Source organism: Mesoplodon bidens (genome assembly GCF_964165515.1).
Source record: "Mesoplodon bidens genome assembly, chromosome: 10".
In the NCBI taxonomy this organism is placed as follows: Eukaryota; Metazoa; Chordata; class Mammalia; order Artiodactyla; family Ziphiidae; genus Mesoplodon; species Mesoplodon bidens.
The window spans coordinates 46,966,086-46,983,374 of NC_138172.1; the positions used below are offsets into that span (position 1 = coordinate 46,966,086).

Consider the following 17,289-nt stretch of genomic DNA (forward strand, 5'->3'; position numbering starts at 1 on the left):
GATACTGATGAAAGAAATCAAAGAGGACACAAACAGATGGAGAGATATACCGTGTTCTTGGATTGGAAGAATCAATATTGTGAAAATGACTACACTACCCAAAGCAATCTACAGATTCAATGCAATCCCTATCAAATTACCAATGGCATTATTCACAGAACTAGAACAAAAAATTTTACAATTTGTATGGAAACACAAAAGACCTCAAATAGTAAAAGCAATCTTGAGAAAAAAAAAACCCCAGAGCTGGAGGAACCAGGCTCCCTGACTTCAGACTATACTACAGGGCTACAGTAATCAAGACAGTATGGTACTGGCACAAAAACAGGAATATAGATCAATGGAACAGTATAGAAAGCCCATAGATAAACCCACGCACACTATGGTCACATTATCTATGACAAAGGAGGCCAGAATATACAATGGAGCAAAGACAGCCTATTCAATAAATGGTGCCGGGAAAACTGGACAGCTACATGTAAAAGAATGAAATTAGAACACTCCCTAACACCATACACAAAAAAAAACTCAAAATGGATTCAAGGCCTAAATGTAAGGCCAGACACTATAAAACTGAGAATGTGAGAAAATATTTGCAAACAAAGCAACTGACAAAAGATTAATCTGCAAAATATACAGCTCATGCAGATTAATATCAAAAAAAACAAACAACCCAATCAAAAAATGGGTAGAAGACCTAAATAGACATTTCTCTAAAGAAGACATGCAGATGGCCAACAAACACATGAAAAGATGCTCAACATCACTAATTATTAGAGAAATGCACGTCAAAACTACAATGAGGTATCACCTCACACTGGTCAGAATGGCCAGCATCACAAAATCTACAAACAACAAATGCTGGAGAGGGTATGGAAAAAAGGGAACCCTCTTGTACTGTTGGTGGCAATGTAAATTGATACAGCCACTATGAATAGTATGGCGGTTCCTTAAAAACTAAAAATAGAACTTCCATGTGACCCAGCAATCCCACTACTGGGCATATACCCTGAGAAAACCATAATTGAAAAAGACACATGCACCCCAATGTTCACTGCAGCACTGTTTACAATAGCCAGGACACGGAAACAACCTAAATGTCCATCAACAGAGGAATGGATAAAGAAGATGTGGTACATATATACAATGGAATATTACTCAACCATAAAAAGGAATGAAATTGGGTCATTTGTAGAGACGTGGACGGACCTAGAGACTGTCATACAGAGTGAAGTAAGTCAGAAAAATAAATATCATATATTAATACATATATGTGGAATCTGAAAAAATTGTTGTAGACGATCTTACTTACAAAGCAGAAATAGTCACAGATGTGGAGAACAAACGTATGGAAACAGAGGGGGAAAGGGGGTGTGGGATGAACTGGGAGGTGGGATTGACATATATACATTATTGATACTAAGTATTGAATAGAAAAGAAAAGAAAATAGATGGCAGAGAAAAAAAATTACCAAGTACGAACTTTATGGTTTTTAATGATTCCACTAACTGACATCAATCTTCATCCCTCATTTATTTGTTCCTACTGTGCTGCTTCCTATTTGTTCTAGAATCCTGCTGATTCTAGAAGCACAGGAAGAATACCTTGTGCCTTTAAAAGGCTTAAGAGCAGTGCATATTACTTTCCACACAATTGTTTGCATTTTTTTGCATGACCCACATTCAGAAAACAGAGTCTGAATACAATAAAATATAAAAACAGCTGATCCTTTTTGTTCTTAGCATGACCAGTGAATTCTCCAATGTCTGAGAACTGTGGCTCACCTCATTAATTTCCTCTCATCAGCAAAAAAAATACTCAAGATGAGCAGCTCCTTTTATGTTGAAACAAACTTATGAGGGCTCAAAAAAGAAAAGCCAAAGAAGCCTACTTCTCTTAATCCTTTTAGCACTATCTCTAAAAATTCAATTATGACATCTTATTTGGAGTTTGAAAACAGCCACTTGCTATGTAAAATCAAATTTTAGATTAATTGGTATTAGGTTGTTTCTTTATTACTTTTGGGGAAAAAATACTTCTTTCATCGTGAACATATTCTGAGGCAGAGACAAAAGATTTTCCAAAGCATGTTTTTCAATAAATTTTTATACTTGTAAAATTTTACTTTTTCATTTACATGGAGTAAAAATCACTCCTTTTGGTGTACAGCTCTTTAAGTTTTACCAAATGCACTTAGCTGTGAAACTATCACCGTAATCAGGATAAAGAACAATTCCGTCACTCCAAAAAATGCCCCTGTGCTGTACCTTCGTAGTCAAATACTCACCTTACTCTTAACTCCCTGACAACCACCCTCAGTAAATTGCAGTGCTCGAATTTAGACTGGATGCAGATGGCAAAAATCTACAGGACAGATGTAAGAGCAAAGAGAAGACAGTGCAATGAGCTCTCTCCATAGTCCTGCTCCTCGGTCCTTCCTAAAACCTCAGTGGAAGGATATCACTGACCCAAAAGACAGCTGCTCTTTTTCCTTGTGGTTCCTTTTCTACAACTCATCATGAAAGACTATTAAGAAATTATATATTTTTTCTGCTCCAATCCCACCACCTTTCTGCTGTGAAACACTCCCTCAACCTGAATTCCTTGTGCACCAGTGACCACATCACAGATTTAATTATTAGAACAGATGGTGCCAATTAGTTTTCCCGTGAAGTGCTGAACTAGAAAGGATAATGGAAGCACTACAATGTTAGTGCACATGCAGAAATGGTCCCAGCTGGGGCCCACTGACAGAAGCATGGGGATAATCATATCTTTATGTTTTCTGCAGCTCATCCTCCACCTTGTGCTCAAGCTGCCAGAGGAGAAACTTGATCTTCAGGCTCAGAACGGGCATATCTTATTAAAAAAATACACACACACACATATATGTGTGTGCACATATATATGTATGTATGAATATGTGTGTGTGTGTGTGTGTGTGTAAAACGTGGCATTTACATTCTTCCAATTGGAAGAGAAGGGTTTTTAACTAAAATATGTAAGATAAAAAGACGTTTTCTTACAAAGTAATCAACATTTAAAATCTTTCTCTCCCTTTCATGATTCTTAACATCTTTGAAAATAGTCCATTTTTAGTAACATTTATAACATAATGGGATTGGGAACACATTTTATTACCTAGGAGGAAATTACAGTGGTAATATTAACGTCTTACATTTATAAGCACCTTGGAGTCTGCAAAAACACTCTCATGCGATTTCTAATTTAATCGGTCTTTAGAACACAGCCCCTTGGGGGACTACAAAAGACACTAAAGCCCCTCTGAACCTTTTAGGCTACAGACTAAAGTGGTGGGGGGGAGAAGGAAAACAGAAATAACGACAAAATAAAAGAGTAATTATGACATATAAAAATAACTAGAAAAATCATTAACTGGTCAAATTGATACCATTTCACCAAATCCAATTAATACATCGATATCTATGGCACTAAAAAATGATATTCAAACCTGGTTCAATCTTTGATACAGAATTCCAGTGTAAAAAAACAGTGAAGGGTTTCTTGAAGTGAGATTCGACCTAGAGGATGAACACAACATTTTGGATTTGGATGCTGCTAATGTGGGAGAACTTTCCTAAAGGAGAGGGGTGATTAAGTAGGGTCCAGATGCTGAGAAACATGGATTTAAAGGCACTGTTTTAATTGAGGGGAAGAGCAAGAAGATAGGCATCAAAAATGGCCTGTGAGTTGAGGCCTCCTTAGAGGGCAAGAGTGTAATTTTTCTTCTTTGTCTCTCCAGTGTAGACCAGCAACCCAGAAACAGCATGTTAAACGGAAATAAAACAAGTTATATGAAAGCACAGACGGAAAGCTGAAAGAACACGTCCTTAAGAACAACTATTCTGACAGTTTTGTATTTCTGGCAGAATAAATAAACTATAAGGATTGGCAGGCATAAAGAACTGGGACCTAACCAACAGGACTGCAGGAACCAAAAAAACAAGGTGGATTGGAGGACAATGGAAAAGAGGTCGTGGCAGACTCCAGCTTTCGGACCCTTGTGGAAAGAGCAGAGACACCTGGCGGCTCCTGGGACCACTGAGACACAGGAGGGCGCAGGTGTGGCCCAGGGCAGAGGACAGCCAATGCTGTCTACACCCGCAGGGCCAGGCTCCTCAGGCATGAGCCCACTTCAACCTCTCACACCCACATGCAGCAGCTACTCCCTAGTAAGGAAAGGAGGGGAGATATGGTAGATTCAATCTTCAAGCTATTCATTTTCATGTATCATTGGGAATAGCCAAGTAGAGTTGACATTAATGAGGGGAAATAAATATTGCAGTTCTGCCTCTGAGCATGTTAAAACGTGCCACTTTACAATGAAATGTACATGCAATGTAAAGTTTTCCTCATGAGCTCTGAGCCCTCCACCCATTTCCCCACCCATTACCCCTTATCCCCCAATTCATGCTCTTTACTCTCCCTAAGCAAACCCACATGGCCTGTGACCACACCATTCCCAAGTCACTCCTCCCTCTGGAGCTGCCCCAATGTCCCACTCTTCCTTCAAAAGAGGTCCCCTGCCATACAAGGCCTCCCCAAATGTACTCCCCTTAGATTGGTACTTCTCAACATCCCATCCAATACTATAAAGAGTGGAGATTTCTTATGTTCTTAAAGTCTACTTTCAATTTTCTGAAGCACAACTTGCTTTCCATCTTAGGAAAAAAAAATGAAACCAAAATGCTTTCTTATCTCCCATTCTCCAAAGGAATAAAAGAGAAAAGCAGAGAAAGGAGGCAAGTTTGACTGTGAACTGGTTTATGTATCAGAAAGGGAAGTTCAATGTCATGCAAAGAGGCAGTCAGCAGGTAAATCGGAGAGGAAGCCAGTGCACTTAGCAGGTCTGTGGCTGAAGGCGGGGCACAGGCTAGGATGTAATAGGAGATATCAGAGGGAGCAGGTACTTGACAGGAGGCTTTGAAAGCGCCAACTGAGAGGAGACCTGAGTGACAGTCCTCAAAGACGAATAACCCAAGTCATTTTCTTTGTGGATATTTGGTGTATTTACATTTGAATACGGTTATACAGGATGTTCTGCAATTTTACTTTAAATAAGGTAGAAATTATGACTTAAGAGTGTAGAGAAACTGTCAAGCTTTCTAATTCTTAATCCTTCTAAAATTCTTATCTGAAAACAACTTCATTCCGAGTATAAACTGATCTCTTTCAGAGACCTGCCTTTTCCTAAACCTTCCAGGATAAGAAACAGGTTATAACCACTGTTATCACCTTAAAAGAATGCAGAGTAAGAAAAAAAAAAAAAAGAATGTAGAGTAATTTGTAAAAATTGGATATCAACAAAGTCACATGTAAACAGATTATATACTAATCATCACTTTGGAGGGCACTGGGTCCTTCAACAAAACAATATTTCCCATTAATTGACAAACGTAAAAGCCAGGCCCCTGGGCTTCCCTGGTGGCGCAGTGGTTGAGAGTCCGCCTGCCAATGCAGGGGACATGGGTTCGTGCCCCAGTCCGGGAAGATCCCACATGCCGCAGAGTGGCTGGGCCCGTGAGCCATGGCGACTGAGCCTGCGTGTCTGGAGCCTGTGCTCCACAACGGGAGAGGCCACAACAGTGAGAGGCCCGTGTACTGCAAAAAAAAAAAAAAAAAAAAAACCCAGGCCCCTAATCCCCTATTCCCCAAGGACAGAAGCTCCTTTAGGCAGCTCACCTGGGTCAGTAATTCCTCAGTTAACCAAAAAAGTTAGTTAAAATGAGGACCCATTTAAAAAAATACCTATCTTTAATATTTTATTTTAACAAACATTTAAATGTATACATTTATTTGCAAATCTTTTAATGTGGAGCCAAGGCCTTTCCTTTGAGTAGGATCCAGTGATGGAGCTTCTCACTGTCTTCTAGGCATAAATAACAGCCATGATACAATGTCAAAGATTCCCAGGCTTGTTTTCTTTAACGAAGAGTGAAAATTTAAAGACACTTGTGAAGCAATATGAAAACAGAATCTGGAAGCTGCCCATATTTTTATGATTTTCCCTAATCTTTTATAATTGACTCATCTTTATCCATCTGATAGTAATTTGCCTTTATGGAGTCTTTCCAAAGGTTTTCACGGAAATGACGGCTTTCTCTATTTTAGCACACACATTTCATCAGTTTTCATTCCATTTAATTAAATTATGCCAATCACAGTAACGAGAATACCACACATAAACAGATTTGGGAACAAAGTGCCTCTTGGTAAGCGCTTAACTCAGTGAGTGGACATCTTCCCCATGGCTCCCACCCAGCAAGCTGGGAGAGTCTATGCCAGTCAGAACTCTGTCAGGAGGGGATGGAGAGAGCTGGGAAAGGTTAGGAAAGAGGCCTTCTACTGCACTGTGATTTCTCTCTCAGAGAATTCTCTCTGTGAGCACTTCTAAAGCCAGGGCTGTATCTTGGTAATGCCCGGCATATTGTAAGCACACAATGAATATATCCAATGAAAGAATTTACCTTGACTGTCTTTAATTATTCCCACACCATTAAGAGAACACAGAGCAATGTTTCATCAAACTGAAGAGGGGGGCAGCCCATAGAAAGATGAGAAAATTACCAAGATTATCACAGGAATTGATGAAGCAAAAGGAAGAAGGAAAAAACCTAGTTCAATAATTCCATCCCAAGTACCCTAATCCAAAGGTCAAAAACCTTATTTACCTTCTTAGGAACCCAACCCATGGTCTGACACTGGGAAGTGGAGAAGGTGAAGAGTTGGTTGTGGGTTCCTTCTTAGGCAAGTTTTTAAATTGAAATCTCAGAATTTAATCAGACCTTTCAACCAGGTGAAGAGACTTTTATGATAACAGATTTTTTTTTTCTGAGACAACAATTACTAACAAATACTGAATACTTAATCTTGCCAAGCACTGTGGTAAGCATACCACGTGCATTTATTCAGTATCTGCATAACAATTGTACTGAATCGTTCAAATTCATTCAAAGACACATAGCCTGTCAAACTGGAATCAGGATTTGAATCCAATGCCCATGTTCTTAATCATTGTACCATACTGCCTAATTCAGTTCACCTTTTCTTATAAATAACATAATTTTAATATTTTGCCATAGGGGTTTTGTTAGTGTACTTCCCAAAGGTGCAGCAGAATCTTTAATTAAAAAGTTGAAGTTAATTCTCAAATAGCTAACACTAACTGTATGTTCACTGAAGAAGAAAAAACAACTATATGTGACTAATTCATTAACAAACATTTAACAAGCGATTGCTTAGTCACTTGAAAACAAAGAGTTAAAGTAATTCAATGGCCACTTCTCAGTTATTGAGTATTTATTATGCGCCTGTCCTTGCCCCTGCTTTCAGGAAGCTCAGTCTGGTGGAAGAGATACATGATTGCCGTACAGTTTTAGTAAATGCTAATAGCAACTTGTAGGAAGGGCTCCGGCATGTCCAAGGGTGAGATGGGGCAGCAGGGGAGGTGAAGGGGAAAAGGAGGTTATAAAGAACCTGATATTTAACTCGGGCATTTCTTCTGTAAGCAGAGGAGAAATATGATCAGAATTTCATTTTAGAATAACCACTCCAGAAGTAGAGAGCATGAGGCAGGGGAGAGAAAGCATGAAAACCAGATGGCTGGTGAGGATCTGCTGTAAAAGTCTAGGTAAGAGGCATGGAATGTATATCTGAAATGAGTGAACTGTATGGTTATGTGACTTATATCTCCAAAAGCTGTTAAAAAATAAGTCTAGATGAGAAATGGTGAGAGCCTAAACTCAAACCATGCCAATGGTAACAGGGAAGAGAAACTAAACAGATATTCAGAAGTCAGAATCAGCAAGACCTGATGCGTGATGGATGGGTGGGAGGGAGGGCTGAACTCAGATGTGGGAACAAGACTAGGAAGAGAGAAGAAAAATGGAATCATATCACAGGATGGAAACAGGCACATAAGAGAAGGCAATTAATACTTAAGTAAGAAACTTCAGCACAAACAAAACCAATTCAGTGTTATTATGAAGAACCAAGCCCATGGAAATGCATCAGTGGAGACATATGAGCCAACTGCTAAAGGATTAACTCATTAACAATGGTGGTACTGTGAAGTTATCATTTTTTCACCTCTTCCTCTGTGTCACACCTGGTGCCATCACTTCTTGTGTACAATGCCAATGCTCTCATTTTACATCTAAGGAAACCAAGGTGTGCAGAGATTACGGGGAAGAGCTGAAATTCTAATTCATCTACCTCCTGACTCTGACTCCCCAAGCTACTTCCATGCTGCTATACTGCCTGCTTAACAAATGATGACAGAATGATAATAAAGATAACAAAAGCTTCATTCTGCCATTGCAGAGATGGTTAGAACTGCAGCTCACATCCACTGTACCTTGACCAAGCGCCCAGCTCTGTGTTTGGCATTTTACATGTACAGTATCTTGCCTTGTAAGAGTGATAACAAGACCTGCAATTTGTTCAGCACCTGCTCCATTCCAGACACTTGTGATTAGGGTTACACATGTGTCATTTCTACTATACTCCTCAGAGCATCCCTGGAAAGGATGCTGCACTGGGCTCAATATGCAGTCAAGGAGATGAGCTTTCAAGACAAGGTGACTGGCCCAGGGCCACAGTGCATTAAGAGGTAGTACAGAAATAGAATCTCCATAGTTTGAAATATCTATATGTAGATACAAATACAGATGTAAATCAATCAAGAGACAGAGAGTAAGCACATATACGGCAGAATGTTCAAAATTAGTGACTCCGAATAAAGGGATATACAGGGATTATCTGCATTATGCTTGCAACTTTTCTTTAAGTATGAAACTAATTTTTTTTAAAATAGGAAAATAAAGCCTGTGAGTCGGAGCACAAAAGAACCCTAAGGGTTCAGTCCACTCTCAGAAGACACCTTTAGTCATTACAAAGAGATGAGAATCAACTCTGTTTCTGAGCAGCACCAGACAAAAAATTACCTAACTTACGTTCTTTTGTAAAATAAAGAAACTGCAATTCAGTAGTATTTTAAAAACTACCAATTAAACATGCATGGTACAGACTGGCTTGCTGGTCACCAGAACCTAACCATCAGAAATGCAGTGCAACTTCTAGGGGAGTTAATTCATTTTCACCCTAGAAAAAGAACAGCATTTAGTAGGTGAATTGTTAGCATTCAATATGTTTGCTGCATCTTGCCAAGTGTAAAATTAAAAGAAAACTGTGAATGCATTTAATGCTAAAATGAAAGATTATCAAACATTTGATATATAGAGGATTTTAGGACATTTCTATCTTTTAGGAAATGGAGATATTTGTGTAATTCTGCATTTAACATAGTGATCCTTTCCTTGAAATTACATCAAAGAAGTGAGCTAAATTTGTCTCAGAAGTGAAGATGATGATGATTATTTAAGAGAAATTATTTAGATACTGACTTAATGCTGTGGGCTGAACTTTATGAAATTCCCAATATTTGACTATTTTTAACCCAGAAAATGGCATTTCATATGATTCTATCATATGGTTTCACGTACTGGTAGGCCATTCTCTTGGTCAGTCTGTAATAAATTTCTGCAACTATTATACAAATAAAAGTAGTGTCCAAGTCTCATGAATTTTTAAAGGAAACACTAGATGGCAGTAAATACACAAAAGTTGTAATATGACACTGAGTTACCAACATAAAATAATGATCGTTTTGTCTTTTTTTTTTTTTTTTTTTTTTTTGCGATATGCGGGCCTCTCACCGCTGTGGCCTCTCCCGTTGCGGAGCACAGGCTCCGGACGCACAGGCTCAGCGGCCATGGCTCACGGGCCCAGCCGCTCCGCGGCACGTGGGATCTTCCCGGACCGGGGCACGAACCCGTGTCCCCTGCATCGGCAGGCAGACTCTCAACCACTGCGCCACCAAGGAAGCCCCCGTTTTGTCTTTTATTCAATTTTACATTGCATACTCAATCAAGCTTTAAAAAAAAAATCTAAAATTTTCTTTTTAATTAAAAAAAATCCTGGGACTTCCCTGGTGGCACAGTGGTTAAGAATCTGCCTGCCAATGCAGGGGACAGGGGTTTGAGCCCTAGTCCGGGAAGATCCCACATGCCGTGGAGCAACTAAGTCCGTGCGCCACAACTACTAAGCCTGAGCTCTAGAGCCCGTGAGCCACAACTACTGAGCCCACATGCCACAACTACTGAGCCCACGTGCCACAACTACTGAAACCCACGTGCCACAACTAATGAGCCCATGTGCCACAACTACGGAAACCCGCATGCCTAGAGCCCGTGCTCCACAACAAGAGAAGCCACCACAATGAGAAGCCTGCGCACCACAACGAAGAGTAGACCGTGCTCGTTGCAACTAGAGAAAGCCTGAGCGCAGCAATGAAGACCCAAGGCAGCCAAAAAAATAAATAAAATTTAAAAAAAACAAACCCTAAGGTTTCTCCTCACAAGATTTTTAAATAGAGGCTTATTTCTGTTGTACTCTAAGGAACCAGTTTACATAATGACAGTAAAACAGTTACTTTAATACTATATGAAGAGACTAAAAATGTAAGAGGAGGCATAAGGGTTAGAACCTCAGGGCAACAACAAAGTACACGTTAAAACTTGCAGATTAAGTGAATACATGAGTATTAGACTAGCAAAATCAGTCTGCAACACTTGAGGTTAGCCATGTACAGGACAGTCTTATGGGCCAGGAAATCTCCCACATTAATTAAGAAGAAGCAGGATGTGGCTATCTGATTAAGAGATCACCAATACAAAAGAAGACAGTGGTCTAATTAATGGGAATATATAGGAAGACTGGGCCAGCCAAAAGTCTAGAGAAAGTGAAGGCAAAATCAAGAAGTGGGCAGTACTGAAATCATCCAGCATTGTTCAGAAGTTGGCGATGGACACCAAGATCTGGCTCATGAAAGAGCTCTGCTCTGTTTGAAGGAAGGGATGGTTTTCAGGTTTCCTGCGTCTCTCGAGACTATTACACTCCTCCTGCTCTGCTTCTAAATTTACCAAGAAATCTTCTAATAACCAATTCCACTTCTACTTTTTTATTTATTTATTTTTAATTAATTAATTTATTTTTTTTAACTTTGGCTGCATTGCATCTTCATTCCTGAGCCCAGGCTTTCACCAGTTGCGGTGAGTGGGGGCTACTCTTCGTTGTAGTGCGTGGGCTTCTCATTGTGGTGGCTTCTCTTGTTGCAGAGCACAGGCTCTAGGCACATGGGCTTCAGTAGCTGTGGCGTGTGGGCTCTAAAGCACAGGCTCAGTAGTTGTGGCGCACGGGCTTAGCTGCTCCGCAGCTTGTGGGATCTTCCCGGACCAGGGCTCGAACCAGTGTCCCCTGCACTGGCAGGCGGATTCTTAACCACTGTGCCACCAAGGAAACCCTCCACTTCTACTTTAAGACCGACGGTTATAAGCACTGGAAAAGTCTCCTTATGGTAGATTAACGACCTGGTATTCTGGTCAGTCCCCTGTGAGTCTCACGATTTTTAAGTGTAAGTCAGCCACAAAGCCTTATTAGCTCTGGATGTGCTGGCAAAGACAACTTCCAAGGTCTGCAAAGTTAAGGGCCATATCTTAAATCAAGAAGATGCACTGTGAGCCTGGCCAGCTGGCCATCCCGTCTAAGGTACCTCTGTTTTGTTCTCTTACGCCACAGGTAATAAACTGCCTTGCAAATAGCTCTCCAAAATCCTGTTCAACTCACAAAATTCAAAACAGACCTACTTTTATCTGCAAAGCCATTCTTTCCCTTCCTAGTTGCTGCTGTCTAAAATCATTCTCCAAAATGCATACTCTACATACAGCTTCTATCATGAACACAGATTCCTATCAAATACACTAAAAGAGCAAACAGAGCAAAGCAGAATATATTTCTTTAGCTACCATTAGAAATGTACAAGTTCACAATTCCATTTCTTATGGTCAGCCCTATGTCCAGAATCACTGCTCTATGATCCTACTAAATTCTACTTTGATAAATCTCCACTACTGCTCTATTTTTTTAGTATCTAAAAATGAAAGATCACAATATTCCTGACAACTATAATCACTAGCAACAAAAAAATTCCTGCAAATTCTTCCATTTGCAAACTGGTTAGTGCTTAATTTTCAAGATGTTATGGTAATCTGTATTCAGAAACATGATAAACAAGACAAATATCTAAAAAGTACACAGACAGCCTACTTGTACTTGGTATGTGAAATTATGAGTCTTCCTACACGTTACATTTTGGAGTTTTAGAGTGTTTTGCAATGAATCCCATACCTATTGCAAATGAGACTTAAGTCATGATCAAAAAGCATTTCTGGGCTTCCCTGGTGGCGCAGTGGTTGAGAGTCCGCCTGCCGATGCAGGAGACACGGGTTCATACCCTGGTCCGGGAAGATCCCACATGCCACGGAGCGGCTGGGTCCGTGAGCCATGGCCGCTGAGCCTGCGCGTCCGGAGCCTGTGCTCCGCGATGGGAGGGGCCACAACAGTGAGAGGCCCACGTACAGCAAAAAAAAAAAAAAAAAGCATTTCTTAGGATTTATCTGCTTTAGAAAGTGGAAGTGACAGATTCCCGCACCCTCAAACAGACTGAAAAAAAAACCCATTAAATCTATAGAATTCTATTTCAAATAGGATTTATCTCCTCAACGCTAGACAGGCCAGCACAAAGGCTGGAAAAATCACTGTCCTGTTAGCACCATGGTGACTTTTTTGTAGTAGTCAATAACCAGGAATGGACAGCCTGGATCCTCATGTGTTCCTATTACCTGAGCCACTTTGCTTTCTTACCAGTAAATGCATGTCGCTAAACTGCCCATCACTGACAGCCAGGGACATCACTGCCTTAGAATAACACAGGCATCTGACGTGGAGACTATTTAAAACAGGTCTAAATGTTCACTTACCTCCACTGCTACTACAATCAAAATGAGGTCGGCTTTTGACTCTGGAAAGAGTGCATTCACTTGTGGTGACATTCCAATCAGAGCACAGTTAGTGACCACAGATATAACACTCATTGTTTCAAAAGCCAACTGAAAGAAAAAAGAAATGTGAAATTAAAGACCATAAGAACTGCTTCCATATTTCCTCATCCTTTTTCATATTATCTAAAGTCTTTATTTAGTTCTAAACATTCCAAGGACACGTACAACTTTTTCTCTATAATGCCATGATTTTCGTTAGCTCAAAAAAGCCATACTGTTAGAGGTATTTCAGATACTTTGGGGTTGAATATCCCAAACAGTGTGTTCTATCTTCCCAAATGGAGGTGGCCAGGGACCTGAATTGGGAACACATCCAAGAAAAATACACTATTAAAGTTACTTGACTCTATGCATAGCTAAAGGGAATCTAAACTAGGGCCGCCAGAGAGGTTTCACATTCAAAAACAGTTAGGTATGGTTTCAAATAGAATTCATTTCGTGAAACTGTCCTACTTTGACAGACCACATACCACATCTGGTTCAGCCATACCCAAGGCACCAGCGATAATGATCCCTTCCTAGCGGCATTTACTGAATCACCTGTAGAACTTCAGAAAAATACAGATGCCAGGCCCCACTGAGACCTACTCAGTAGACTAAGCCAGGGTCCCATGAAGGAAACTGGTGTGTATTACTGAGTATGGACTATGGAAACATTGTGACCATTGTTTTTTCTTTTCTTTCTCTCTTTCTCTCTTTCTTTTTATGTACAGCACTTGGTGATCACTACTTAATAACAATGTCTAATTCTAAGAAATACAATTAACTATTAGAAATATAGAAGCAAAACAAAGCATGATTGGATTCAAACTTAATAAAATCTTGTCCCAGGAAGAATATCTACCATCTTATAATATTTTAGAAATCCTTTGTGTAATCTTATTTTTCCAGTTTTCTTTACAACAAATCTACTCAGGACTTTATCTTAAAATAGCTTTAAATTTCTATTTATTGATTTATAATAAATTAGTTCAAAAATAAAATGTTATCAGTGTATAGGGAAGAGTCTCCTTGTCCCCTTTCTCCCCCTCGTCACCTCCTGTTCTCCCCATAAGGTAATCACTATTATTGATTTCTTACGTATCTTTCCAGACACTGTATGCAAATAAATATAAGCAAACCTGAACATATACTTTCTTACTCTCTTCTCAGCATAATACACATTGTCAGCCCCTTGCTTTAGTCACTTAAAATGTCTTGGAGGATATTCTGTGCAAGTACTCAAACATCTCCCTCATTCTTAAGTCACAACGAAAGACTTAAGTCACAACTGCTTAAGTATTTCATTGCATCAATGTACCAAGGTTTATTTAACCATTTCCTTATTGCTTGCTATTACAAACAATGCTACAATTAGTAAACTTGCAAACACATCATTTAAGAAGTGTGGAAGTGGGATAAGTTCCTGAAAGTGGACTAGTTGAGTCAAAGGTGCCACTGTGTTCATAATTTTGACAGATAAGACCAAGCTGAACTCCCCAGGGTTGACCAGTTCACTTTCCCATTGGCAGCACATGACAGTGTCTGGCTTCCTGCATTTTTAATACATTTCTAACTAAGCTTTTGGGTTTTTAAATATCACCTATACTGAGTTACAATTTACATAAAATAAATTGTACTCATTTATGGTACACACTTCATTTACTTTTGATAAGTGTATTTACCAGTGAAACCACCATCGCAAATAGGATATTTGCATTTTCCCCAAAAGATTCCTGGCCCCAAGCAAACCACCCCTCACTTTATACCTGGCCCCAACCAAACACTGATCTGTTTTTTTGTCACTATATATTAGTTTGACTTTCCAGAATTCTATATAATTAGAATCATACAGTATACATGCTTTTATGTTTGCTTCTTTCACTTGGCATACTGATTTTTTAATAATATTTTTATTGGAGTATAGTTGCTTTACAATGTTGTGTTCGTTTCTGCTGTACAGCAAAGTGGATCAGCTATATGAATACACATATCCCCTCTTTTTTGGATTTCCTTCCCACTGAGGTCACCACAAGCACTGAGTAGAGTTCCCTGTGCTATATAGTAGGTTCTCATTAGTTATTCACTTTATACATAGTATCAGTAGTGTATTATGTTAATCCCAATCTCCCAATTCATCCCACACACACCCCTTCCCCCCTTGATATCCATACGTTTGGCCTCTATGTCTGTGTCTCTATTTCTGCTTTGTAAATAAGATCGTCTATACCAATGTTTCCACATTCCACATATATGCGTTAATGTATGATATTTGTTTTTCTCTTTCCGACTTACTTCACTCTGTATGACAGTCTATAGGTTCATCCACGTCTCTACAAATGACCCAATTTTGTTCCTTTTTGTGGCTGAGTAATATTCCATTGTATATATGTACCACAACTTCTTTATCCATTCCTCTGTCAATAGACATCTAGGTTGTTTCCATGCCCTGGCTATTGTAAATGGTGTTGCAATGAACATTGGGGTGCATCTGTCTTTTTCAATTACGGTTTTCTCTGGGAATATGCCCAGTAGTGGGATTGCTGGATCACATGGTAGTTCTATTTTTACTTTTTAAGGAACTTCCAAACTGTTCTCCATAGCGGCTGTATCAATTTACATTCCCACCACCAGTGTAAAAGGGTTCCCTTTTCTCCACACCCTCTCCAGCATTTACTGTTTGTAGACTTTGTGATGATGGCCATTCTGACCAGTGTGAGGTGGTATCTCATCGTACTTTCGATTTGCATTTTTCTAATAATTAGTGATGTTGAGCATCTTTTCATGTGTTTATTGCCCATCTGCATCTGTCTATTGGCCACCTGCATCCATCTGTCTTCTTTGGATAAATGTCTATTTAGGTCTTCCACCCATTTTTTGATTGGGTTGTTTTTTGATATTGAGCTGCATGAGCTGTCTGTATATTTTGGAGATTAATCTTTTGTCAGTTGCTTCATTTACAAATATTTTCTCCCATTGTGAGTTTTATAGTGTCTGGCCTTACATTTAGGTCTTGAATCCATTTTGAGTTTATTTTTGTGTATGGTGTTAGGGAGTGTTCTAATTTCATTCTTTTACATGTAGCTGTCCAGTTTTCCCAGCACCACTTATTGAAGAGGCTGTCTTTGCTCCATTGTATATTCTGGCCTCCTTTGTCATAGATAAGGAGACCACAGTGTGTGTGGATTTATCTATGGGCTTTCTATCCTGTTCCATTAATCTATATTTCTGTTTTTGTGCCAGTACCATACTGCCTTGATTACTGTAGCCCTGTAGTATAGTCTGAAGTCAGGTAGGGTGATTCCTCCAGTTCCATTTTTCTTTCTCAAGATTGCTTTTGCTATTTGAGGTCTTTTGTGTTTCCATACAAATTGTAAAATTTTTTGTCCTGGTCCTGTGAAAAATTGGTAGTTTGATAGGGATTGCATTGAATCTGTAGATTGCTTTGGGTAGTACGTTTTCACAATATTGATTCTTCCAATCCAAGAACATGGTATATCTCTCCATCTGTTTGTGCCATCTTTGATTTCTCTCATCAGTATCTTACAGCTTTCTGCATACAGTTCTTTTGCCTCCTTAGGTAGGTTTATTCCTAGGTATTTTATTCTTCTTCTTGCAATGGTAAATGGGATTGTTTCCTTATTTCTCTTTCTGATCTTTCATTGTTAGTGTATAGGAATGCAAGAGGTTTCTGTGCATTAATTTTGTACCCTGCGACTTTACTAAATTCATTGATTAGCCCTAGTAGTTTTCTGGTGGCAACTTTAGGATTTTCTATGTATAGTATCATGTCATCTGCAAACAGTGACCGTTTTACTTCTTCTTTGCCAATTTGGATTCCTTTTCTTTTTCTTCTCTGATTGCCATGGCTAGGACTTCCAAAACTATGTTGAATAATAATGGCGAGACTGGGCACCCTTGTCTTGCTCCTGATTTTAGAGGAAATGCTTTCAGTTTGTCATCATTGAGAATAATATTTGCTGTGAGTTTGTCATATATGGACTTTATTATGTTGAGGTAAGTTGCCTCTATGCCCACTTTCTGGAGAGTTCTTACATAAATGGGTGTTGAATTTTGTCAAAAGCTTTTTCTGCATCTATTGAGACGATCATATGGTTTTTTTTAATTTGTTAATATGGTGTATCACATTGACTGATTTGCTTATATTGAAGAATCCTTGCATCCCTGGGATAAATCCCACTTGAATGGTGTATGATCCTTCTAATGTGTTGTTGGATTTTGTTTGCTAGTGTTTTGTTGAGGATTTTTGCATCTATGTTCATCAGGGATATTGGCTTGTAATTTTCTTTTTTTGTGATATCTTTGTCT

The 17,289-nt window shown here is 39.2% G+C and overlaps 1 protein-coding gene across 1 annotated transcript in view; it reads right to left on the bottom strand.

The window, feature by feature from the left end:
- The window catches only part of ANO10 (anoctamin 10), a 242,559-nt gene that overhangs the window by 156,692 nt on the left and 68,578 nt on the right, over positions 1-17,289 (bottom strand). The window contains exon 11 of the mRNA XM_081246957.1: positions 12,901-13,029. Coding sequence (XP_081103083.1) covers positions 12,901-13,029 — 129 coding nt within the window. The remainder of the gene's footprint in view (positions 1-12,900; positions 13,030-17,289) is intronic.